This window comes from Aphelocoma coerulescens, chromosome 12 (genome assembly GCF_041296385.1).
Source record: "Aphelocoma coerulescens isolate FSJ_1873_10779 chromosome 12, UR_Acoe_1.0, whole genome shotgun sequence".
NCBI lineage: Eukaryota > Metazoa > Chordata > Aves > Passeriformes > Corvidae > Aphelocoma > Aphelocoma coerulescens.
Genome location: NC_091026.1, coordinates 8,533,541 through 8,560,871, shown reverse-complemented (window position 1 = coordinate 8,560,871; position 27,331 = coordinate 8,533,541). Strand labels below are relative to the sequence as shown.

General features: G+C 39.2%; 1 protein-coding gene and 1 long non-coding RNA gene across 8 annotated transcripts; one reads left to right on the top strand and one right to left on the bottom strand.

Moving 5' to 3' along the window:
* Positions 1-111: 111 nt before the first annotated feature.
* On the bottom strand, positions 112-21,364 carry CCDC66 (coiled-coil domain containing 66). 7 transcript variants are annotated; one of them, XM_069028097.1, is made up of 19 exons: positions 21,299-21,364; positions 20,228-20,292; positions 18,569-18,591; positions 17,301-17,718; positions 16,361-16,496; positions 16,086-16,189; positions 15,004-15,122; positions 14,053-14,229; positions 13,143-13,274; positions 11,922-12,172; positions 11,447-11,531; positions 9,871-10,032; positions 8,255-8,402; positions 7,687-7,812; positions 6,695-7,173; positions 5,708-5,745; positions 5,159-5,439; positions 4,572-4,699; positions 112-488 (listed from the first exon to the last, which is right to left on the bottom strand). In XM_069028097.1, exons 1-19 carry the CDS (start codon positions 21,307-21,309, stop codon positions 408-410), a joined length of 2,964 nt encoding a protein of 987 aa, XP_068884198.1. In that variant the 5' UTR covers positions 21,310-21,364; the 3' UTR covers positions 112-407. The 7 variants fall into 7 exon arrangements, with proteins under 7 accessions (XP_068884198.1, XP_068884200.1, XP_068884199.1 ...); XM_069028099.1 differs by having other exon boundaries at positions 7,687-7,773; XM_069028098.1 differs by having other exon boundaries at positions 8,261-8,402.
* On the top strand, positions 4,631-9,863 carry LOC138117617 (uncharacterized). The gene is made up of 3 exons (XR_011154738.1): positions 4,631-4,691; positions 7,330-7,472; positions 8,823-9,863. It is a non-coding gene; the product is annotated as an uncharacterized lncRNA (long non-coding RNA).
* Positions 21,365-27,331: the final 5,967 nt, after the last annotated feature.

Sequence of the window (27,331 nt, the reverse complement as noted above, 5' to 3'; positions counted from 1 at the left end):
AACTGTGGTCTTAAAATCTGGGAGTACTGAATATTCACTGTATAAGCCTAAAAGGTGGCTGAATATTGAAATACAAGCAGTTTTGTATAGTTAAAAACAAGCCATTCAGAATACATCTTAATCTTTTTATTTATCAAAATTCACACACTGAGTTCTACAAAACCCCATATAACAGTTTTCTTCCATGTTTTTGGTGGTTTATATTAAATTGACACATCTTTATTCTAAACAGACAAACCATCATTAGTTTAATGTATCTTCAATATAAAAGGTAACATGACCCTGTAGTCTATCAAAATTCTCATAATTTAATTTTCATAAAAAAACTCGGGTGGTTCATAATTAATTAAGAGTAGCAAAGTGCTGTGCATTTCCATTTTAAGAATTCAGAACATTGACAGTACCTCTCAAAACGGTGGCATGAAGTTCTCTTGAGCTACAATGGGAATCAGAGTGTTCTCCAACTCCTTCTGCTTCTGCAGGAGGCCCTGAAATAAACAGAAATGTGAATGTTCTGTCTTCCTCATGCAACCTGAACTAACGAAGTGTCATTGTTTCATAGTTAAAAACAATTTCCTTGTTAAGGCCCAATGGTTTTGAAATACACAACTTCAGAAAAAACAGTAGAACCTCACACACTCAGGGGAGAGGGAACTTTACAGAAGCCTTCAAGTGTGAGTGGCATGGAAGCCAGGCCAGTTTGCAGGGATGACCATGCAGAGGGAAAATGGACTTTTCCCCTCTATGAAATGGAACTTTCTCATTCCTTTGTGCACTGTCTCTGCATTTGCAGTGTTGTAGTGAATTCTTGTATGATGCTGAACCCCAAACCTTGATGGGCATTGGCTTTTAGCCTTAACACAAACAATAAGAGCAGCACTGCCATTGGAACCAGAGCAGTGTCAGATGCTTTGGGATACAGATTTACTGTCAAAAGATTCAAGGTTCCTGCTTTGTTAATGGTTCTTGTAAGTACTGATGATAGAGAAAACCTGTCACAAAAAACCCTCAGGAAATGTATCCTTGTCTGTCAAGTAATGCATGATAGAACTATGCCAAGTATGTGCATAAATTAAAAATAAGTCTTTTTACTGTAATTAATAGGATCATATATATTGATACAACTGGCCCCTTGCTTTCCATCTATTTTAGACTTGTCAAAAATAATTTGGTACCATGGAGGTTTTCTAAAAAGCAAAGAAAAGTAAATTATTTTTCTCAGAGTTCCAAGGCCTTTCTCAAAGGTAAGAGTTACAAGGCTGCTGGCACAGCTCAGTACAGACCTAAATGCAAGACAGCAGCTCCTACAGCAATTTAGACACAGATTCCTGGTGGCACCAAAGGAAAGTCAGCACAGCAGCCTGTAAGACTCCACTCTGGCTCCTTCAAAGGCAGCAGCTGCCTACTTTCAATCACTCAATGAATTGCTTTCTAATAATCAACAGGATCTGCTTATTTCTATTAATGGCTCAGTGTTTTCTGTCCCTGTGTCAATAATTACTACTTTTACAGAACATTTCTTGTGTTTAGGAGCACATCACAAAACCAAGTTATAAAATAAACCGCCCTAAATAGACCAAGAGCTGAGGAACAAGTAACCCTGCAAGCTGGGAGTTCAGTGTTTATCCCATGGGTTGCACAGCTACTACAAAGGTGCACAGCAATGGGAAACAGCTCCCCAGGGAGCCGTGGGGGTGTGTCCCCACCCAGCCATTGTCACCTGCAGCCCTTGGGCTGCAGCCTCAGGAACAATGGGGTGCCCTGGCAGTACTGACCTGGGGTGAGGGGGGTGTGCTCCTCTTTCTTAAACTTTGGCCTTTCTCTGTCACAAATAGGTCACTTTGCTGGGCTTATCCACTGACTTGATTTCATTGAGGAAAGTGAGTCTGTTGCTAGTTCCTATTCCTGCTGTGACCTGAGACAGGCAGAGACTTGCTGTCCTGTAGCAAATGCAGTGACAGACTGACCCTCTCTTTGCCCTCTCTTTTCCCTGGTGTTTTCCCGTGGCTCTTCCTGCACCAGCCCAGCTGTATTTATCTATCACTGGCTGAGTGTGGAGTTCAAAGACTAAAGAATGTTCAAAATTATGTGAGTATTATGTGAATTTCCCCGGACAAAACAATGGCTAAATATGTTGTAAATAGAGATATGTATGTATGTATGTAGTCTGAAACTACCAATCTGCTCTATATCTGTATATATAAATGTAAAAAAGCAAGACTAGATTATCTTCTGAAACAGAAAACTTGGCTTTTTGTCTGTATTTCGGACAAAATTCTGCACTATTCGTACTTTCTCAATGAAGTAACTGATGCAAAACAAGTGTAATCTGTACATCAGGAGGAGTACACAATACTTAGGTATACAAGATATACTGAAGTTGAACAGTTCATGTCCTAAATGCCTTCTGCAGCTGGCAGAGTATTTAAAAAGGAACTCCACATAGTTTAAGTTAACTCTCTTGCAGAACCAAGATCCACTGGAAGACTAACATTACTGTTACTTTTTAGCCACTGCAAAAATGACTGTAGGTTCCTGTCTTCTCTAAGCTTGCCAGCTTTAACCTTTTTAAATATCCATGGCTTTTGTATCCTCAGCAAGCACAAGGATCAAATTGTACCTTGAATCTGGCTTCCATCTTAAACAAAATGCCCCTGGCAAGTGAAGTGAAATACAGAACATGGACTTGTATAAAACATGGACTTGCCCAAAGAAGGTGAACCATTGCAGGCTGTGAACAGTACAAGGACCCAGCTTCTACTGCAAACGGTAACTGTTCCACAAGGTCCCCAAGCAGGGACCTAGCCCTAGGCTAGGAGTGATAACTAACTGCTTCCCAAGCAGAGACCTAGCCCTGGCCAGCTGAAAGTGATAACGAGTGGGAAACTCCCAAAGTACCAGCAGGAAACAGTGAAGATGCAAAGTCACAGGTTCTGCTAGAACAGGTAGGGAACTAGAGTGTAATCAGTGAAATAGATGTAGGTGGCCCATAAGTGTAATGTGAACATCTCTGTGTCATAAAGGAAGATGTAGTTATTTGTGTTAGCTAGATTGGAATGGTGTGTTGTGTTTGTAAGCTGGAGATAAGAAAACCACAGGTTATGTAAAACCCCAACCCCCAGATGTGGGAACTCCAAGATAAGTAACTGGCAGGGGTGGGGGGCAGATTTGTAAAAGTATAAACAATAGTGGGATGTGCAGATGGGGGTGCTGACCCCTGCATGCTCCTGGCACCAGTAAAGGTGTCTTTACTTTACACAACCTGCTGTGGAGTAGATTCCTTTGGATAAGAAGCCTGAATACAAAATACTTAACAGATGCAGATATTTAACAAAAATGTTAACAAGCAGGGAGGAGGACCAGATCCGATGAAACCAATCTGGAAGCTGTTAGAAACTGGCAGCCTTTCAGTGTTCCTGGGTCACAGCTTTTCTTACTGACCTGGGGAGAGTCACAAGCCTTTGTTTGCACAAGGAATTTAGCTACTGCTGAAGCACTGTGTGTACGTGGCAGTGCAACAAGTAATCAGTAGCATTAACTACTGTTAATTTTGCTGTGCTTCACCCTGTCAGGTTTTCTTCCCTTTATTTTGATTATTTATGAAATTTTCCTCTCTCAAGGCAAAGAAAAATCCTGCTGCTAGCACTAAGGCAGTTTTAGATTGGACTCATTCAAAAGCAGGGGAAGATACTGGTACATGTTTGTTTTCAGTGTTCTTCACAAAGAAAAGGCAAGCCTGAAGTAAATATTTTTTTGTCTTGCAGCCCTGTCAGGCAATTTAGAAGCACAAAAGAGAAGTGCTCATGTGCATGTCCAGACCTGTGGCTTCAGTGGCCTGTGGCCCACACCTTGTTGCCAACAGGTGGAGTATCAAATTCACTCAGGCTTTAATAAGTAGATGCCATTACAGTAACTGACTACAAATAGAACAATGTACACAAACACACACAGGCTTTTATCTCAGGAGCTCATGTGTCTGTGGCATTAAACTAATTTTCATTTTCTTTTCTGAAAACCTGGCTGATTGACAAATCCTGAGTTTTCTTTTTAAATGCTCATAAGTAGCAGCTGTCTTGGAAGGATTTTTTTAAGTGTTCACACTTCCAGTTTGCAAATTACAGTATTTTTCCAGGTCTGACAGACCACCCCACCAACCCTTCTGCACCAACCACTGCTCTGTCCTGACCTGGGAACTGCAGAGGGGAAACCTCATTAGCAAGGTTCTAGTGTTGTGTTAAAATTCTATTCTTTTGGAACTGATCCATTCCCTACAAACAACCCTAACTATGGAAACCTGGATGCCAAACAAAGCCATTTCTCTTGGTTTCAGGTGTGCTCAGGCACTCCACTGTTTCATAGCTGATTTAAGGACTAATATTCTCTCTCTAAGTCCTGTCCAAAAGTGGAAGCAACACGTGAAAAGCAAAATTAGTAAAATGGAACAAAAGTGGAGGCCAGGGCCCAAAACATAAATAATATGATGGAAATTGAATTAAAGATTATGATGTGATAATTTTTACTTCAGTATATATATACACACATGCATATTCATCCAATATATTTTTGCTTACCTGTCGTAATTTTGACAATCCTTTGAGAATTGCCTGTTGTCTCTCTCTGATTGTAACTACATCAGGATTGAGAAGAGGATCTCTAATGTGATCTGAGCTGAAAATCTGTCGTGGCATTTGGTAAGAATCTAAAAGTAAACATATATTAAATCAGTTAATAATATTCTTTGTTAATTTTCTTTTAATTTTGAAGCAGTAGATTTGAAAGTTTGTGAAAATCAGGGGTTGGTTGCTATCAAGATTAAAATCTCTTCTTTTAAATCAAAACAACACTGAGATTCCTAAACCCCAATCTCTATACAGTTATGCAAGGAAGTGCAATCATACTTCATGAAAGGTAAACAAACAGACAAAAAACTGATAAAAGAATTTTTTTGTTGCTTTTCTGATTTTTTAAAACTTATCCTGTGGTTTGTTATTTTTTTTTTAATACAGAGTATAATTTGTTTGCACAGCCTTTTTTTTTGCACAGCACTGCTGCGACACAGAGAGATTACTGCAAAATTCAGTAAAAAGCAAATACGAAATTGGCTGAAGCTGTAAATCACTGTAACATCTGTTCTCCTCTCCACGAATCCTTCCAGTACCGTGCAAGTGTCGATGCTGGGGGTCCTGTGTTGAGGGCTGGCTCAGTGGTGCCTCAGGGTCGAGGTAATAAACCTCCCGTGTGCGCACGTAGGGCACGAACTGTGCCGAGGGAGGTCTCACAGGGACAGCAGGGGGGGAGCTCCTCTGCTGGGCATCTGCCTTGCTGCTCTTCTCTCTTCTACCATGGTGGTTATGCACCAGGAAATGAGAAGCCTGGATCTGTCTTTGTTGTACTTGGAGTAATCTGTTCCTAACTGCTGGAACAGGTGGTGATTCAGACCTGTACGGAACAATCGCAGTTATAAAAAAGCCCAAACAATACTTCAGTAATGTGATTAATTTTCTCAAATAGCAGACACAAAGAAACCTTGGAGGACAGGATTTTTGTTCATTTACTCTGCTTTTATACCTGAAATCTGTCTGGTCTTGTGTGTTTTTAATATTAAATTAGATGCATCTAAATTCTTTTTAAAAATCAGGAAAGAAAAGCATGTATATTTCAGTAATAATGTGTTTCTACATTTCATTAATGCAGAGTTTTGACGTACCTTTCTTCATTCAAGTGATTCTTATGAAATTGTTCTTCCTAGGAGAAAATCAAAAAAGTCAAAATAAAACCAAAAATCTCCATTTTTTTGTATTAAAAGCTTTCATTTTTCAGAGCAAGTTTGTTCTGAAATTCCAAAAGGATTGTTTAACCTGGGTTCAGGAGAAAGGTATTTATCAAAGATTTGCATTTAAGAGACTTGTAGTGCCTATGAAATAAATGAACAAATTACAAGAGGATTTGCCCCAATTTTCTGTCTTTGGCAGCTCTAAGCACTATCAAAAATATTATGTATATTTTCTTATGTCCTTGGCATATAAGAATTTATCAACCTGAAAGGGTCAATCCAAGATATTAAAGGAAAGGTCCAGAGTTTTGCTATTTGAAGGTGTGAGAAAGTGAGATGTTTGTGCATACAGTGAGTAGAGGGAGAGAGGAAAGCCAAGAATACATCTGGTAGTATTTTCTTTAAAAGATTTTTTTCCAGCCACAAGCTCTACTGATATAATGCTTACTGCAAATGGACAATGACTCCACTAAGGAGGATGCATTTCTGTGGCAATGGAGTATACATTCTCAATAATCCATTCTCTTTGCAAAAATAAACATTGTTTTCTTAAGCAGGTACTGCTGTACCTCACCTGTCAGCACAACACAATGGCTGGGCAAAAAAAAGCAAGTCAGTGATGTCACTGTGTCCTGCACACTGCTTGCAATGAAGCTCCCTGTTTACATAATGAATCAGTGTTAGTCTAGAAATGAAAAGGAATCAACACTTTGGAAGACTGAAATAACAGTAAAAACTCAATCACAAAATCTGAAAATGTTCTGCTGCTCCTGATGAACAACAGAGTGCTGACACAAGGCTGAGCAACAGGAGAGCTTCAATGCTTTGGTTACGTAACTGAATTCCCACCCAGGTAAAACTGAGGAACAAGAATCTTAATTAAAACACATCATTGTTCTCAGAGAGCAGACAGTGACCCACCTTCCTGCCTCTGTGGCCCTTGTTCTTCCCAGCTGTTTCTTCCCGAGGTGAGAGAGACCTGGCTGAGTGCCCCCCTCTTCTTGTACTGAGCTGCCCAGGGCTGTTCCTTTCTACCAACTGCAGCAGCTCCATTTGGCGGCGCACTTTGTTCTCCTCCCTTTGTTTCTGCAGTGGTTTAGGGTACCTTTCTGAGGCTGGAATATATCTTTTCCCAGGCTTGTTTATGTTCCAGTCAGGTCTTTTGCTGTATTTTTCTGAAGACTTAATTTGTCTTTCTTTTCTTGCATATTGCTCGTATAAATCGCTGTAAATGCCACCAGTCTCTTTTCCTGAAAGTTTATTTTTATCTGTATACTGCATTTCCTTCTGGTATTTTTTACTGTTAGAGGTTTCTTTATATTCTATGGAAATATCAGGTGATTCACAACATGCAGTTCTTTCCTCAGCTGACTCAGTGTATGCTGAAGTATTAAAGCAATCTAAAAAAAAATTATTATATTTCAACTCCAAGTCTGAGCTATTCAAATTACTTGGTTGACTTTTGTACGTGTATCAATCTACCATTACTGATTTTATTTAAAAAATGGCTGCTACAGTTTTATAATGCTTTTCTATTCTTTTTTTCTGTGGAACAGAGGATCAGTAGAAGCAAACTCAGTAAGGAAGAGATAAAACACAGAAGACTGGAGAACCAAATCAAGTTACTTAATAAATTTGGACCTATGTGGCTTGTGACCCTAAGTCAACACTATATTCCAGACTGTGGGATTTGTAACTGGTAGGTAATAACTATACAGAAATATCATTTATTTAGAAGAATAAGGAATGATAAATAGAGGAACAAAGTGATACACCAGCATGTCTATGTCTGTGCAAGTATTTCTTTCTAGCTTTATTCATTGTGAGTAACAGTGATTTGGCTCAGTTGCACAAATGGGGTCCCCCTGCCTGTCTGGAGGTCCCTCAGAGTGACTCAGGTGTGGGCTCTGTACCTGTCTGCACCGCGGTGTCCCTCCAAGGAGAAGCCTGCTGCTCAGGGGGACTACTCTCCACACCATCAGGGAAATCAGGACTTTGTGCTGAAATGCCAGAATTACAATTTTCAAACTGTGTATCACCTGAAAAGTGGTAAAATTGTTCCATTTAGTAACCCCAGTGCAATTTAAACCACACTACAGAGTTATCAGGCTGTTGTGGTTTAGAGCTCAAAGCACTACTGAGAACTCTGGTCCAGATCCCAATACTTGCCCTTTCCCACTGGAAATCTGACAGCACATAGAATATTCCTGTGCATTCCTACTAATATCTTTACACATTTCTTCCTTTATGTAATACACTATTTGAAACTTACTAAAACACAATATTCTCCGTAATAGTTAATGTTTTTATTTGTTTGAAAGGTAAATAAATTGTAATGAAATTTGGTTTGTGAAGCAAAGGAGCTATTTCTATCTCAGATGCAGACAGGGAAACAAAAACAAAAAACCCCAACCCCAGAAACAACTTGCTTTCTAACACCAAAGGAACAGGCAAACTGAGTATGAGAAGACTTGTACTTGCCACTACCAAGATTGTTCTGAAGTTTTGAAATGTCATGTGCCTTCTGAGCCAAGTCTGGAATGTGCTGTTGTTGTTTTGATCCATGGGCTAATTCCTGAGCTTTTTCCATTGTCTGATAAAGCTCTGTGGCTTTAAGAGTTGCAAGTTCCTTAAAAAAAAAAAAAGTTAAATATGTGATCATTTATTTTCATTTATTTTGAGAATAAAATCTATTGGATTATTTAATCACCATATAATCCTCAAGGTTTACATATATTCTTATTTAGAGAAAATATTTTTTTTTCACAACTAAAACTAGTTGAGTAAGTGCAGTATGTAACCTATAATTTCTATGATCATAAATTCAGAGTCTCTGCTGTACTAATGAAAGATCTTCAATCCTAGCACTAAAAAGTGAGCATTTATATCCTCCAAGTTATCTGGATATTTATTTCCTTTCTAAAAAATTCCTCTTTTTCTAGATGCCATCTGATGTCAGCCATCTGTGACTTCCTGGAACACGTGGTTTAATGAAAGGAAAGGAGCCTAAACAAAACCAATAAACCCCATTTTCCTCCTATTTTCACAGGAAGGAGTCAGTAAAAGCTCCCCAACAAATGTCAGGGGGTTACTGTTCCCTGACTCAGTGGGTTCAAGATGCAGGAGACCAGGAAAAGGAAAATCTCATTTCCAAACTGTTATGAGCAGCTGATCCCACTTCCCCCTGCATTTGCAGTTGGAAAGAACAACTGGTGCTGTAACATGTAGCTGAGCAATTACAGAGAAGGATGACTTTCCCCATGTTGTACCAGTCTGTTCAAGCATCTACAGGCAGATGCTACACATTTCCATCCAGGAAATGCAGAGAAATCAGGAATCCACATTTCTGCAGGCTTTGAAGAAGACTGTTTTTGGAATCACCTTGTCTTATGAGACCATGGAATCTACTACTGTTCCAAAGAGGAAGCAAACAGTAATAGCTGCTACTGTGCCAAAAGGAAGAAAGAAACGTCAGACCAAGTGTTTAACCTTCCACAGAGGTAAGAACAGATAGAAATGCAAAATCTGTACCAACCAAAGGTCACAATGTACTTTTGGTTTACGTTTTGTTATGAAAGCACTGTGTGAAGCTTAGCAACAGCTACGCAGGGGAAACCTGTAGAACTTGAATGACTTTTAAATTTACTTTTCCACACTATATCCTAAGAAGTCTTTAATTCAGACTGAAAGCACATTCACTTAGATGAACTTATGGTACTGAAGCACCTTAAAAGCATCAAGTTACCAATTACAATAATTGGATCACATACTTTAAGGTATTTTTAAATTTTAAATTTCCATTTTAAAATGGCTGTTTCTGCACTATTTAAAACTACATTTCTATTTTTTCCAGTTCGTATAATTTCTCTTCTTGAAAAGGCCATTATTAAAAAAAAGAATCTGGCCTTACTCTTGTATGGTGCTGTAAGTTTATTAATGAAAAAAGCAGATTTTGGTTTCAAATGTCGACGTTTTGGATAGTTTTCATTTTCAAAATGATGCGCTAACACAATTTTGCAGGTGAGGAACACAAAGCATTTTCCTCAAAATTCAGTATTATCACTGACTATCTACACTAAAGATAATGCAAACCCCACCTCCTTCTGTTTTTGTTTCAGCATTTCTTCTTCAAACTGTTTTTGCAGTTGTGCTTTTTCTCGTGCCAGGCGCAGTTCTTCCTGTTGTTCTTCCCATTTTCTCTGCTCTTCCTCCAGTTGTTTCTTCTTCCGTTTTTCTTCCACCTGAGCCATTATTGCTTTCTGGCAGGATCAGAAAAAAAAAGGCAAAGTAAAAGATACAACATTAAAGTAATGTAAGGTATTTATTTGTGTATTTTTGTATATGTGTAGAATTGGATTTGAACAAGTGAAAAAAAAAGAAAAATCAAGACAATTTATTTCAAGCATTCCTGGTTTTGTTTCTAGAAAAAAGAGCTTTTTATGTTTTATGAAATGCTTTTTTTTTTTCTTGTAAAGAGATGAAGGTCTGATTTTCACCTTATGCACATATGGTAATCTGTAGGAGCCCAGAGTGCCGAGAAGATTTCTCTGCCTGTTTTTGGGGGTTCTTGCCCCCCTGGGCAACACTGTTTCAGCCTCAAACCTTGGAAAAAATTACCAACAGTCAGACAAGAACTAGAAAATACAGTGGTGTGAATTAGGTGATAGACTACTATGTAAAACTGTCACAGGGTGAAAAATTTAGAGGTTTTGGGCTTCTCTTTGTAGTAAATAGATAAGAGTAAAAAATATCAAAATGGAGGATTGTTGTTGTTCTCTAAACCATCTTCTCCTCCTTCTACTACTCTATGTTCTGCAGTAAAAGTAGTTTGGGATGACTGGATAGAGAATTCCACAGTTCCTGCCCATGTTACTGAATAATTGGTAGGAAAGTGAAAATAATGTATGTTTTTAGTAACTATTGGTTAATTTATCTTTAAAAGGCTGTGTAAATCTTGATAGCGAGGCCTCACTCTTGCTCTTCTGTGCTCTATGCTGCACCTGGGTCATGCTAGTGGCTCTGTTCCTCTGATAAGACCTAATAAACAACTATCTGACAGCATTGAAACTCAAGGAAAAGTCTTGGTTTATCTTTGAAACTCCTTGCAAGGACTTTGAGCAAATTCTCTCCCATCCGGAGGGACTTGATTTACGGCACGGTTCAGTGTCAGTAATCCAAGAGTTTGATCCAGCAGAGCAACAGTGTGACCAGAACAGTCTTTTTACATTTATCCTGAGACTTCTTCACACCATGCTAGAGACACCAACATGCAGATACACATTGTCAGAGTGCCACAGAGGTTATGTAAATGTCAGTAAAGCAGATGAAAGACTAAAGATTCATGGAGTGGCAATCTGTAAATATCAGTCCTCCTTAACAGTGGAGACTGAAGGAAAATGCACACAAACCTGTTAGAGCTCTAAAGACTGAACTGTACATTTTTTGAGGCAGGAATTCAGTTACAGAAATGCAATAATCTTCTGCAAATATTGAAAGAGAATTGTAGAGTCTGACTGAAGGAAATACTGCCAAGCAATGTACATGCCATCTAAAGCATAAAAGTCAAGGGCCTCCCTGCATTCTGGTATTAAATCTCATGCTTTACTCATGAGACAATACCTTTCATCCTTTCTCCTTATTAAAAAAGTGTGAGGCTTTAAAACCAAAGTCTACCTGATGTTCCAACTGCTTCTGCCGTCTCCTGTCCCTCTCCTCAATCTGTGCAGGGTCCAGCAGAGCTGTCATGGAACGGAGGAAACTGTCAAAAAAGGGAAATGTAAATGCTTTTAATCATTAGAAAATAATCCTAAAGCCTTTCTTAATTGGAATCAGTTAGATTTCATTTTCATATTGAGATTCACTCATTATATTAATTATAAATCCACACATAATTCAAAAATTATGAAATTCCTTTTATTAAGGAAAAAAGTAAGGTTATTTGCAGTAAATTTTATTAATGAACAATATAACCACTTGTGCCTTTCAACAGTGAAACAACAGGTACTTGAAAAAAAGCAAAAGCCAAATGAATGAGATCCGAAGATAAAATAATCTTATTAAATTTCTTCTTTTTTTAAATTTTAATTTCTGAGGAGGTACCAGAAATGTACTGGTTGGGAAAATAATTACCCTTACAAAGCTTACTCACCTGACTCTCTGACTTTGTTCCAAAGCACCACTTTTAGCAGCTTTTTCTGCAGTTCCCACCTGTAAAGGCATGAGGTTGCCTAAAGCTGCAGGTGACAAAGGGTGAATGAAAGCACTCGGGTCCTTGTGGTCAGGTGACAGGCAAAGACTTTCAGGCTTTCTGTGCATTCCATTTAGGGAGTGTTGTGCATTAGCATTAAGGTGGTTCTTAAAAGAATCAAAATGCATTGCCCATCTGTCATGCTCTTCTGCCTAAATAAGTATCAAGCAACAAAAAAAAAAGAAAAAGTATTCAATTACACTGTTTCTGTAAAGTGTGGTTAACAAAACAGAAAATACACGTTTTGTATAACAGGAACATTTGAAAAGCTACAGTGCAGACAGCAGTTAATTCCTTAAGTGAGAAAACAAGTGTCTCAGTTGCTTAAAATGCAATTCAGATCACAAATTATAATGCTGATCCATACCTGGTCAGCACAAACATACTGCTACTACCTTTTCATAGAAAAAGGTCACTCCCGGGTTCCTGCAGCCCTCCTCCCACAGCACACCTACCCAATTAACAACGAGACAGCTAATGAAGGAACCTTTCCCAGCTGTGTTCCTTCCACAGTTAAAAAACCCAATTTACAAAGGAAGCCTGATCCCTTCAACAACTTGGGAAAAGACACGACTTGTGTTGTGTGTAGGTCTGTAAATACTCCTGGCAGCAAGGCTGTCTTTGGGGGATGAAAAAAAGGTAAGGCTATTTTCTTCAATACTTTCTGGAGAAGTGCTTGCTTTTTAACTTTTTTAAACTTTCAGGAGTGTGTGTATTAAAATAATATCTCTAGAAACAGGATTTAAGCATCACTGTGACACACTTTACTTGTCTTTTCTCATCTCCTGTAGTCTACACAAACTTTCTTTTTCCTAAGTGTCTAGCCATGGTCTCTATGCCACCTTGCAAACCCAAGTGCTTTTACAAATGGTGGAACAGAGAAAGAAAGTGTAGCACTACTACTGCCTCCATGCCTGCAGCAAGCCCTCTTACCAGACACTGAAATACTGAACAGCCACTGGCTCAAAGTCCTGTAAGTCCATCCTTATGGTGAAAACCTGGACATGCGGCAGGAAATCCCATCTTTGTTGCCACTTCATTAATTACATCTTTTATTTCTTAAAACAAAACTGTGGAGAAAGACTTCTCTTATTTCAAAAAGTCCCTCTAAACCACAGATACCTTTGATAAATTAAGTTTTTCTTCTATTTTTCGTAATTTAGCTTCTTCCTTCTGCTTGTCCAACTCTTCAAGCCACTTCTTCTGTTGCTCATGTTTCAAAGCACTAAAAGGTCGTTCCTGTGGCACAGCTTCCTGAAATAAGGTAATGGCTAGTTCTTGTACAAAAAAAATTAAGTATCTTATCTACCACATGATAAAGACTTGGCAGAAAGCTCTGCCTTCAGTTGGTGAGCAAAACTGGGCCCTTCTCTAGCACAAACAAAGGATGTACGTTTGTAACACTAGCAAGTGTCTGACTGCTGACAGAAAGATGAATTCCTTGAATATTACTTTAACTTGAACCATCAGCCTCTCACTCCAGAAAACCTTACTTAGTTGTATTATGAACAGAAATCCCTTTTTCTTCCTGTGGTTCACTGCTCAGTCTGTGTTCCAGGTAGATTCAGCACCACAATCAAATTAAGGAGCTACCATCTTCATTCTTCTGTTTCTGCTTCTTAATAGATGTCTATATTATTTAATAAGCTCCAGTTGCACTGAGAACTTTCAGTGCCATCTGACAAAAAATTCCCTTCAGTCACTACTTACCAGCCTAACTCAAAACCTACTTCTTGAACCTTCTGCCATCAGTATCTTTTATTTTATATAGGTTCCCACTTCTCTATTTCTTCAACACATACTTAAAAACTAATTAATACTGCTTGTCACACCTCTAGTACTGTTCTTCACATCAGCCTGGAAAGTGCTCTCTTCAAAGCACTGATATTTTGGTAAACATTCATTCAGACACAATTATTTAGAAACAGCAAAAAGGTCTGAGGAATTCTTCTAGTTTAAAAGAACTATTGGAGACAAACATTTGTTGTTAATAAATAAGTAAAAAAGTCCTGCATGCAATTTAAGATCTCACCCTGAAAGCCAATGCTGTGCAACTGCCAGCTGGAAAGTCAGAAGAACTGAAATCAGAAGACTGCCCAGCTGGAGCTCCTGGAATGTTCAATGCAACTCCATCAGGCTCTGTGGCTAAAGCAGATGTACAGGCAGAGTTTTCCTCAGTGCCATGAACTGAATCAGCTGGAAACACTGTCTGCAAATAAAGGGACCATTTTAAGACTTATTTAGTTCACCTGTTTTGTTTCTTAACAAAATTATACTTCTAGAAGCTGCTGTTCATTAAAACTTCAGCCCAAACTTGTAACAAAGCATCTTTTATCCACTATTTATCAATTTCGTGAATTGAAACAAATTCTTACAGGGCAGTCAAAACTTTGTTAGGAATACTGAATATGCCACCAAAAAAAAAGTGCAATTTGCCTTTGCTGGAAGAACTGATAGCAGATACAACTCTAACTTCTGTTTAACAGCAATAAATTTCACTGGAGAAGTCTCTTGTGAATATAATATATTTATCTAACACAGTGTTTTCAGGATGACAGCTGACTTTTTAAAAGGCTGGAAGTCATACTGCTATGCTCATTATGTAAGCAATCAAATATGTGTGAGAGCTCATGAACAATGTATATAATTATATAGCCAGGAATTACATTTGAGACTACTCCCCAAACAGAACAAGAAAAGATTTATACTTTTTAGTCAGGATTCCAAATGAAAGGACAGGAATGGGTTGTTCCTGTTACAAAGATCTTAAGCTGAGAAGTTACAAACTGGAGCAACAAGTAAGTGTGGACCATGGAGATGCAGCAATTCATGCCCTGAGAGGGCTTAAAGCACCAATGGTATTGGATTCTACAGATCTGTACAGATTTGTACAGAAAATAAAATCTTCTATGAATTAAAAGTTAAACTGTTCTGCAGCAGTACTGGGGAAACTGTGTGCTCTTGTATTTCTTGACAGCCTTACCTGGTCTGGGTCAGGTGTTTCCACTTTATGGGTTTTATTATTGCCAGGTTTTGCCCAGAAATAGCCCAGGTCTCCCCCCAGAGTTTCTTTCAGTTTCTTCTTCAGTGCTACTTGTTCATCTTAAAAAAACAAACAAAACCAAACTCTAGCAATTACTAGAGTTCCTCTTATAAACAGTATTTAGCAGTTTAAAAAATGAACAAGACAACAGTGCCTGTCTCCTCTGTCATTTGGACTGTAAAATGGACTCAAACAAGAGTTGTCACCGTTGTCTGACCACTCAGTCATGACCTTGCTCTTAAGAGCCAAGTGAATGTCTGCACAGGTAACTGGGGAGTCTCTCTGAGAAGACTAAAAAACACCAAAGGCTTAATTTCCCAGGGAAAGAGGGAAAACTAACAAATAACCAAGTATATAAACTCTCTCCATTTTGTTATACCAGTCTTGAACAACTGTAACATTATTAAAACCAACAGAGCTATAATGGAAGCTAGTGACAATGCAGAATTAAACATGAAACCAAATGGTCTCAATCCAAGTTCAGAACAAAACACAGCACTCCTCCATGTGAATCACAAAAAGCTTAATTTGTCAGGGAGAATTTATTCCTGTCTTAAACATTTTTACTTTTCTCCAGAGATTCCCTTTGGTTGGTGATGGGGCTGGACTGCAAACTCTCTCAAGTTCAAACTGCAATTTAATGCAGTCATGCTTGTAGATTGGGGTGATGCTGTTCCCATTAAAGACCAAATGCATTTGTTAGTAATAATGGCTGCCAACTGCTGTCAGAATGTGACAAAACTGCTGGCAAGTAGCACCTAAAATACAAAGCATAACAGTACATGTATTTGAGATAATATTTAATTGGCAAAGAAGTGTTTCTTGCAAGAATTTATAATCTTTGCATAAACTTTTGAAATTCAAGAATCTTAATCTGTCTTGGAGGCTTATTATTTACTTTTCAATTTGTAGCAACTGTACTGATATAAGTAAATTTAAAGGGACATAAGGAATATTAAGTTTCTTGGCATTTTGAGTGTAATGAAAATTGATCAAAAATGTATTTTATACATCATAAATACCTAATTCCTTCTTCCATTGGGCCTTTTTAAATTCCAATAAGGCTTTCTCCCCTTCTCTTTCACCCAAGGTACTAAACATGTCAGCAGGTTTCCATGAATCCTTTCTAGAGAAAAGGAATGAGGGGGAAGATTTTTATCTAGAAAGCTGATCTGTTAAATTTTAAAGGTAACTTTGAAATTAGCATTTATAAACACTATTAATGTTATTAAGAACATATGATATGAACCTTTATTGGAGACACAATTTCTGTAGACAGTAACACAAATGTACGTACGTAACTTTTTGTCCTGGCTGTGGATGTGTTTCTTGTTTCCTGCCTGAATCAGAGTTTGCTTCATCTGGAACCAGGGACACTTCACAATCTTTCTGGAGTGATGCTGTAACATTCTCCTCTGATGCCTCATTAGAAGCTGTGGTAGAACATAAACATATAAATGTATATATAACCACTAAACTTTCTTCAGCTTTGAGTAAGTATTCTGAGAGCAGAAGAAACTTGCAGATTCCCCACAATTTAACAGAAGTGTTTTCAGCCCTACTTATATAGTTAAGGCACATAAGTTAGACCTTTACAGGGTATTCTTAAAATGCTAAACTTAGCAATCACTTATTCTTGGCTAAGGGCTCAGAATCTGGGACTCTAATTAATTGCAGGATGTCTTATTCTTGGTGCAAAGAGCTGACCCCTCCACAGATCCACCAACAGGAGGAAGGATGCAATGAAGGAAGATAAGCAACAATTCTTACACCTCTGAATAGAAGAACTGGAGAGGGGAAAAGAAAAATACTATTCAGCAGTAATAGTCCAGTTAGGCAAAAAGACACATGTCCATCTCTGGGCCATAGGAAAATGGCAGAACTGCTCTTGAGACACACAGGAAGGCCTGAACTCTTCACAAACCAGAAGAGCCCTTCTCTTTGGGGCAGTTCTGTGTTTTCCCTGCCAGTGTAAAATAATTCTTATTTTGCATGAAACATTTCTTGCTGGTTTGCTCTTTGAAATACTTGAAATCAATCAAACAGTCCTTTTTACTGTTACAGTTATGAAATGTTTGGTTCTTCACAGTAACAATTTCACATCCATAATGGCAAATGGTACTTTGTCTGAGACCATCCAACATAAGAGTAACATCTCTCCAACATGCAAAAAACTTCAGCTTTCACATTTTGCTCTGTTTCCACAAAACTAATGTATGCTATGGTTTGTATCTTACCCATTTCCTCTTGCTTTTCATTATGAGTCTCAGAGATGCTTCTCCCTTCTTTAACAATCATCAAAATCTGTTGAAGCTGTTCTTGTGTTAAACACACCAAACTTTTAAAGTCCTCAGCTGATACACATGGGGTTTGAGGTTTCTGTTTAGTTTTTTTCACAATATTAGGATCCTCTGAATCAGGGTATCTGTTTGTCTTATCTCTTTGGAAAATCAAAGAGTGATCTTTAGTTGTGGCTTCATGTGAGGAGCGTTTGTTAACTTGTAGCTTTTCACCTTTTGTCATTGATAAGCTTGATTCACTCCTTGGTTTTGTTAAATTTTCCTGCTTGATACAAGCATTTTGTGTTGGCCTCAAGATGAGCCCAGTGTGCTTTATTCTCAAGGTCTGTTTAGGTGCTCTGGCTTTATTACCCATCTGTTAAAGCAAAAAGATTTCACCATCTATTAAGAAAGGAAATAAAACTGTATTCGTAACAAACGAAAACAAGATTGACGCAACAAGTAAAATAAGTGTCATTTTTCTTTTCTGTTCCATCAGTAGAAACTCTGCATAAGCTAATGAAATATCTTCATGAGTACCAGGAATACTTTGGAGGAGAACACAGCACCTGAATTTGAGCATTTCAAAATGACAGTATGAATAATAACTTTATGTAGCATGACATTTAAAAGAATTTAATAAACATTAATTCTGCTTTACTCCGGTGTTTCTGAAGCCTGGCTCTAAACAGGTACATGTTTTCAACCCAGCAGCCAGCAGTATTTCAATCTTGATTTTCCATTCTGTACTAAAGATTTATCCTTTCCAAGGTCCTTTGTGTACACTTGTAATTATTTCCTGTGTATTGGGACCTTTTTCTGCCTTTTCTCCTTCCCAAGCCCACTGCATTCCAGTTTACTCAGAGACAACCGGTACGGCCAAACTTGAAATTAAACACAGTTCTGATCTCTATTTTACCAGAATTCCTCTAAGGTCTCTGAACGTTCTGATCTAGATGATTTTCTCTGCTGCTCTAACTTCTTGGCCAAGGAAGCTAAAGCATTTTGAAAAGGTAAAAATAGTCACAGAACTTTGAATTCATCATTTTGAACAGCTACTATAAACCTGAGAAATAACAGAATATCTCAAGTTAGAAGGAACCCATAAGCACATATTTCTCTCTCATAAATATAATTGATTACAAGTATTTAAACAGTTCAGTGAGTTCTCAAATTTTCTGTTAATAAACAGTAAACTTGCGTGTTCTAAAAACTTTTCCACTTACCTTCATGGCAGGCTTTGATTTATCTTTTGGGAAACAAACACAAACATATGAAAGAAGTATTTAATAACAACTTGCTCCTGAAAAACAATCTCGAGAAATTAGTAAAATGTTATATTCATCTGATTTTTTTAAGTCATGGGGGAAGTACTTCCCCCATACCATCAGCCCTGATTATTTTACTTTTTTTACTTATTTCAGTATACACACTTCAAAAGCACGTTGGAAAAAAATTTAGATATATTTCAGAAACTATTTCCAGTTTTATACACATCTAATCAAATTATTGTGCCAGTCTGACCTTCCCCTGCTATTCACTGTTTCTCAGAGAGCCCTGTGGTGATGCCTTCTTTGGTTCCATGATGGTTTTTTGTCTCCATCACTGAGATGCCACAGTGCATTGCTCCCCACACCTGTCCCCTGCATTACTCTTCAGTCTTTTAACCCACATCCTAGAGGAGGCATAGAGGTGTGGTAGTCTCAAAAATAGTAAGTACCATGTTCCATATAATACTTACGAATAAAGAATTGTCTAATATTAATAGAGGGAAGATGGTACTCAAGAAATCCTGTACACAGAGCTATTTTCTTTGATTTTTTTTTCCTGTGTAATAGAGAGACAGCTATCTCCAGTAGCAGCTTAAGCTACTGCAGAATAATCCTACTTTAGCCCCTAAGAATGTGAGCAGTGTTTTTCAGCACAGAAACCAAAATTCAGAACAAATACAATTTGATGCAATTTTTGACACCATTCAATTTAAGGAAGTGCTGTTCATATCAGTGTATAAACAAGTCAATTCTGGAAAAGACTGCTTATTCAAGGCTAGTTCACAGTCCAAGGCAAGGCTTTATCTTGGAGCACTCTGGAACACAGACTGCCCCTCCCCAGCCAAAGATGCTAAGGATGATTGTAAAGAGTACTGGAATTCCTTGTGGCTCAAAACACCACATAATGTCTCATTAGGCAGCTGTCTGGTAAATGCAGAAAATTAATTATAATTTAAAGGGCATTTAATGGAGAATTTCTGTATCCTGACTATGTAGAACAGTTAGGAAAAGTAGGCTTGTACAGAAATGTATGTCTGATAAATCACAAAAATGGAATTTATTATAGAGACATATGCTGACAAATCACAGAAACAGAATTTATTAACACTTAATTACCAACATAGATTTTTCCAGTATATCTCAGATGACAGTAGTGAGATTTGGCCTAAATAAACTGCTTATTTTAAATTAAAAATGTTAATTGCAAACACTGAAGCTACTTGAAAAATATGACTGTAATGCTGTGTAAATTAAGCAGTTTTTAGGCCTCTTTTATCCTGGCAAGTAATGTGCTATAAAGTTACAGAAATTATCAAGTTATGCCAGTTGATACACAATAGCACTTAACCTTTTTTTTTTTTTTTTAAAATGACAACCTAAGGAGTGGAGACTATTTGCCACCTGTTCCCTGGTAGGCAGACTATTCAGAGCTTCATTATCAACCCAGTGTTCAGAATCGAGCTGGTGAGAGAGAGGACTTGTAAATAACAATGCACAAACATTCCTCCTACTCTGAAAAATATTTCAGGAAAGCTGGGCTTCATGTCGCTTGGATATTAGGTTTAACTTCAAGAAGCTTTAAAGATTACTTGAGATAAATGATTAAAAAAATACCAGAAGAAGCTAAAATTAGCCTAGGCTTTCCATCCAGCACTTCAGTTTCGAGCTTCAGTCCATCGCTGCAAAATGAGAGAGAGTGCAATCTGAAATATTAAGTAATCTGATAATGGTAAGATTTTTACATTCATAACAAGAACAATAGTACTTAATTACAACACAGTATTTACTGTTGTTCCAGACAGTCTTTTACATCCCAAGCTATGTTTTGAGAAGTTACTTAAAGAAATCAACACGTCTTGAAGAGCGTATAGTTTTATTATTGATACTGAAAAAACTGGATTTGCATGTTGCAAAGTAGATCTTTGACACTAAAGGTGCCACTCAATATCGTTACACAGAGCAATGTGCCTCAAGAATTTATTAATCCAACAACATGAACTGTGAGCTGCAAAAATCGCTAACCAAGTCTCCCGGAATGCCAGCGCTGATCACAAAGAGGGGCTGTACTCTGGAAACAGCCTTTGGTTGTGCTTCCATGCACAACAATCCACCTTTGCAAGTGGAACAAGCGCTATTATAAGCGCTTAGGAGAAGAGAAAAACGTGGCAAAGTACCCAACTGCCTTTCTTTCTTCCGTGCGCTCGGACAATCCAATATGACGATAAGTGCTCAAAATAACACTTCATCCTCAAGTTTCATTTAAAAAAAAGTTCACAGTTTAAGAATCCAGCGCAGCTCGAGCTCGCACGCAACTTTCTCCGGGGCAGCCCAGTAAGCGGCACCCCCGTACCCCGGCCCCGGCCCGCGGCCGCTCTGTGCCGCAGCCGCGGGGACCGCGGGACGCGGAGGGTGCGCGCTGCCCTCGCTCCGCCGGAACGCGCTGTCCCGAGCATCCCCCTCCCTCCACCGCTTCCCAGGCACTCCCACCGGAGAAGGGTCGCTAGCCCCCGGCTCTGTCCCGTAGATCGCTCCCGCTGCCTCGGCCGCGCGGCACTGCGCGCCCTGACGCGGGACCGCCGCGTTCCGCGGGGCTGGGGCCGTCCCTCCCCGAACAGCCTCGCCCCGTGGAGATCGCGTCTCGCTGCCCGCCCGGCCCGGCCCGGTCCGGTCCCGCTAGCTCCTTACCCCAGGTTCATGGCGCTGCCCGGCGGCCGCGGAGCCGCGCGGAGCCCCGCGCATCGCCCGCCCTCAGCTCCGCTCCCCACTGAAGGAGCCGCACGCCGATTGGCTGCCCGCGGGGGGGCCTCCGCCAATGGGCGCCCGCAGCACTGCGGGGCGGCGTGGCCGGGAGCGCCGGGGAATGGAGTCCTACACGTCCCGCTGGGCCGGGAGCGCTGGGCACGGGGTCCCGATGGAGACCCTGGGCCAGGAGCGCTGGGCACGGGGTCCCGATGGAGTCCTACACATCCCGCTGGGCCGGGAGCGCTGGGCATGGGGTCCCGCAGCCCCTCGTCCCGGGGCATGGGGTCTTGCAGGCCCACCGAGGGTGCGAGGCAATTGCCGGGCGGTTATCCCCAGCCTCAAGCGGCTGGGAAGGACGGAGGAAAACGAAGGGTGGGCGTGGGGGAAGAGAGAAGATGGGTGCGGGGAGGGTCTGAGCCGGCCGCTGCCTTCGGAGCGGCCGCGCAGGAGGGCGGCGGCTGCTCGGTCGCTTGCTTGTTTTATTTATTTATTTATTTATTTATTTATTTTCTGGTGTGGGCAAAGCGGACAAGGTAGGAGAGGGGCGAGAGGCTGGAGGTGGGGGACTGAACGGCGATCTCGGGTGTCCCGGCACTGCGGGGAGCGGCGGCCGCGAGCAGGGAAGAGCCGGGACACTGCCCGGGGCCGGGGTGGCCGGGAGCGGAGCGCGGGGAGCTCCCAGCGGGAGCCGTGCCCCGTAGGACTCGTCCCGTCCCTCCTGGCTGCCGTGTCCCGGCCGGGGCTCTGCGGCCCCGCCGTGCTGCGCTGCCGGGGTGGTTTCTGCGGCACGCTGCTGCTGAATTGGGCGATCCGGACCTTGGCCATCGCCCCGGCTTGGTTTGCCAGACCGCGCTCCAGGTGCTGGTGCGTGTTCCTGGGCTGCTTGTGATGCTCCAGAAGCGTTTTAGGAGCTGTTGATTGAGCACTGCTGTTGTGTGGGTACAGGTTCTGGAATAATGGGACCCGTAAACCTGCAAATTAAATGAATGTACGTTTTGCAAAGGAGGAGTTGGTTGTGTTAAGGAATACAGTCAGATTCAATAAAATGCTTCAGAGCCCGTTGAGTTATTTTACTGTTCAGGGTGGCATTTAGGCGAATGTTTAAGGCCAAATGGCTACTGAATTCCATTATTTCAAAGGAGTTTAAGACCTCAAGATCTATCTGGAATAGCGTTGCTTCTGGATGTGGTTAATTTTGTCTGGCCGTAGATGAAGGGGCAGATCCTCTGGTGTGTTCTCCAGCTGACAGCAAGAGAAGTGCTGCCCTTGTGAGTTTGCACAGGAAACTGAGCAATAATAGAGAAATAGACGGTGAGGTGGAGTTTATTGTGTGCACAAAAATCTCTAAACTGCTTTGCTTGTATTTCTATGAAATTATCACTCATCAGACAAAATTATGACATTTTTTCCCCAAATACTGCTTTGCAGCTTATTGTTTGGTACTTATCTATACAACAGCTAAAAAGTCTTTGAAACTTTCATTTAGGGACTAGAACAAGAGAGGAAAATAAGAGGAAGCCTGGAGTTTTTCCTCAGTAGTGCACTGTATATGAAGTCCAGTGAAGCACAGAACATACAAGATGGGTGATAAGAGCAGTGAGATTCCAATCCCCTGCTTCACAATGCATTACTTAAATGAATGGATTTCCATTATACTTGCAGAATTTTAAATAATATAGCCAACCAGACCTGGCTCCTGCTTTTTGTTAGAAACAGCAGGTGGCAATACAATTTCAAGCATCTTTTCAAAACTTTGTCATAGAGAAAATCATCTTATAATGACTATAAAACAAGTTTCATAGTCCATTTAGATTTCTTTTTATTTTAATATTTTGTAAGCTATCAGTGTTTGGCTAGGCAAGTGATATGTTCTTTCAAAAAGCTGATAGGAGTTGATTGGTGGTTTCAGAACTTGGGGAAAAATCAGTATTGTTGTGTTCTTTGTAGACAAAGAACTATCAAGACTATCTACAAAACTTGTCCTACATATATGGAACTGGATCTTTCAAAACTGGCAAGTCTTTCAAGCATTTGATAAAATACTACACAAAGTAGAATTATTTGGCCAAATAAGCAGATTGTAACTTGTGTAAAAGGACTTCCTACATGGTAAAAAAATTATTGATTCCATTAATGTACACTTGGCTTTATATTATCATGAAGGACAGATAACTTGTTTTTTTGCTTTCAAACTGCCTTGGAAATGTCATTCCTGTGTTAAGGGGCAGAATTCTAAAAATATCCCAAGTCCCTTAACAGAGCTGCAGTTTCACAAGGAGTCCCTATGGAATGTTTACATATTGGAGCAGGGCTGTATCAACATATTTATTTATCAAAGATGGAAAGGAGAATTACTCTGTCCCTCAGCAGGTCAGTTACCTGTCTGGCACTGGGGGGACATTGTGCACTAATGCAGATAGTACAGATTTTAAGGCAGCCAACTGACACATTTGCTTAAATGGGCATGGAAATCTTACCTACATGCTGTAATTTAAAATGTTTTTTGAAAACATTTTAAGGCGTCTTTGAAGAGAAATCCTGTTCTGATACACATTTTTAAAAAATACTTCATTTTTTTTTCACCCTTCAGGATTTGTTACTATTTTAAATCATTGGAACCTTTCAGCTTCAAGACAACTATTTTATTTAAAGGCTTTTATCATGGGTTGCATCAGGTAGTAAAGCTCCAGCCTTAAGCTGTGGTTTTATCTTGCCCGTATCTTTTCGCAAGACATGAAATTAATTGCCTCCAGCTGACATATGTTTTTGTAGTATGTGGCTGCAGAATCTACATATTATCATTAGGCATTTTGGTATTTTGGACTGGATGCTTTAGCTACGCATTCCAAACTGTGGATAATGTATCTATTCATAACAGTAAGTCTGATTGCATGGACTATATTCTAATTTGTCATGCTTCCATATTATAATTACCTTTAATAGTTTTATTTACTGATTCTTTGCAGAATTTCATGTGGATATATCAGAATCCAACATAATGGACAACATAGGAGTTGAAATGAAATATCTGAAGAAATCTAAAGATTGTTTGCTTTACTGCTAGTCCAAAAATGTTATTTACAGTGCTTATGTCTTTAGAAAGGAGAATAGAGGAGGTAATACTTGTTTCTAAAATGCAAGGACTGTTGCAGTGCTTGCAGGAAAAGCATTACCAGGCTCTATTTCATTTCCTGATAATCATCAGCATTCCTAAGTCCTTGATTTATCATTCTAGAGGACTGAATAAAAATGCTTTCAGGCTACATGCATCTCTCCTAAGGATCATGAAACACTATACAAGCACTTCAATCACTCATTCATTAAACTTTTTAATAGCCCATATAAGCAAGGTAAGAGGATGAGATTTCAGTGGGAGGTAGGTGTTATGAAAGCCCCATCAGGTGTCTGCCTTGATCTCAGACACATAAATACCATTAATATCTGGTCTTAATTGACTTACAAGAACAAGTCACATTGATTTTTCAATCACACACTCATGAGAACTCCACTCAGAATGGTTGTGTTTGTTTTCTAGGTGGACAAATGGATTGGCACAATGATTAAATTCAACACTTAGTGATGCCTTGTGGAAGCTGGAACAATGAGGGTTTGGCCTGGAATTCAGTTTGCAGATGTATTTACAATACAAATGGAGCTGAGAGGGTCCCACAAGAATACATTTCTTTGGGGCTTGTATATGGAATGTAGCCAGATTTGTATTTGTTGCTGCATGGGCAAGTGTTTTTTAAATAGTTGAATATACTGCTAATGTGGTTTGAGTCCATTAATTTCTGGTTTTTAACTTACTTTTGGAGGAAGGGATTCCCAAACCTTTTCAGAATAATGTGACTTGCATAGAAAGTGTATCCTTATACCCTACAGTGATGGGCAGAAATCATTATTCTTCCTCTTAATACATGTGTGTAGTTTCTCTGGCACACCCAGGCATTGCAGTAAAGTAAATCAGGAATGTCCTTAAGGTTTCAAATTCTTGGGTAGCTTTCAGGGTTTCTGGAGTTAAATAGGAAGCCTAAACAGTTTTGGCCTTGCTTCCCATACATTTTAGGTAATGCAAATGGAAGTTTTTAGACTTGTTTCCGTGATTGCTTCCTGCAAAAGCAACAAGATGAAGAGTAACTATCAACTGAATGCAATCAAATGCCAGCATGAGATGGTGTTAATCTTTAGCCAGCACACACTTGATGATTAATGGAATGAACGTGTGATCTGTGTGCCAAATAAACTGAGTGTTAAAATAAAATAAAAATCTTTCTTCAAAGAAAATAATTTGCTATTTGATACTCCAGTTGATACAGGACTGCATGTTCTGATTCTAAACTATAATTCCAAACGGGGGCTTACGTGATGTCCATAAATTAGACTTTATATCTGATATCATAGATTACTACATACTGAGAAGTTTTTAAACACTGGAATATTTCTAAGATATATTCCTCTGTAGCAGAGGAATTTGGTTTCTGAAACCTGCCTTTGTGGCCAAGAAATGTGCAGGCCATCTATAACATACTTTTGTTCTCAGTGTGAGGTTTTGCACATTTCCTCCCTTCATACAGATGGATTTAAATGATAGTTATTCTTGAGATTATGAACTGGGGCATTGTGTTTGCATGACCTGTTCTGTGGAGGATTAATACTTTTATATTCTGAAATATGCACAGTTTAGACCACCAAGAAGCACATAAGGAATTTAAAGACAATATATTCTTGCTGCATATGTGTTACTGAACAACATTAAACTAGGAAGAGAAACTCGGGAGTACACAACCCAAATTTATGTAAACTGAAACCTGCAGCAGTCTTCTCCTTTCATAACCTTCAAGTCTATGGGTTTGATTGGGCTGCAGTCAGATCAAAATGTGGCAAAAATAGCTGTTGCTCCAGTGGAGCTGCACTGCATCAGAACAATAAATCTTAATTTCCACTTGAGATAAACCCTTCAATTGGCTGCTTGGGCTTCATAGCATTTGCCTTAAGTATTTGTGAAGTATTTTGTGTATTTGGGTATCTCATGCACACCTATGAATGGTAACCTTTGCACTCACCATCGTTTGTAGGAATTATTCTGAGATTACATATTGGGATCCTTCCCAAAAAAGGCTACCCACATTTTAAATTGAGCCTGCTTCAAAAGGACAGGTGTAGTTACTGTGCATCTGTTTGTGCACAGCACTTTCAAATTGCACATAGCCATAGTTCTCCTCACAGTTAATTCCTGTCCTGTTTCTTCACATGAAAATCTTAACAACAAAAAAAAAAATCTCAAATCCGTCACAAAAAATTATTTCAACATTTATGTGACTAAAAAGGATTTCTATGTAGAGTTACAATAGAAGTGGTACAAAGTATAGAAGTAGAACTTACTGCATGGTTAGGCAAAAGGTAGTCAAGAAAAGAATGGATTGTGGTCTAAGTTAAGAACCTGAGGGGCTGCAGATTTTTACCAACTTTTCTTTCTACATTCTTATTAGCAAAGAAACAAAACTTCATGGTCCTTTACTGTAATACAGAGTGACTGTCAAAACATGAAGTTGTCATATGCCTTACAAATACATTTCTCAACAAATGTTGGGAAAGAATAAATTTTGCATCAAAATAGCAGTATTTTCTGGTAATGAGATCAGAATGCTATTTATGTAATGCTAATATGTAGTGTCAACTTTGGATTTTAAAAAAAAATTAAATTACAAATGATCAGCTTATTAAGTGGGGATGTATCAGTGTTCTTTTGGAACGATGGTAAATCTCTTTTTTTCCCGAAAAATATATTTTGATATAGTTTATAATTAAGCACTATAAAAGCAAGGATTACCACTTTACATTTCATTTTTGTCAGGAAAGCATCTGCAAAATACTTACAAATGAGTCTCTTCTGCAGCCTTGACTGAAATGCATTATGCAGAAATCTGACAACTGCTCAGTACAATTTGCAAGCTGCAGAGAATTCAAAATAGTCTT

Bases quoted from the DNA above. Each gene is read 5' to 3' on its own strand.
- CCDC66 (XM_069028097.1), bottom strand. The intron at 15,123-16,085 runs GTATTTATGATG...TGTTTTTTTAAG, and splicing joins CCAATGGAAGAAGGAATTAG to ATGAACAAGTAGCACTGAAG. The intron at 11,532-11,921 runs GTGAGTAAGCTT...CTTTTTTGACAG, and splicing joins GAACAAAGTCAGAGAGTCAG to TTTCCTCCGTTCCATGACAG.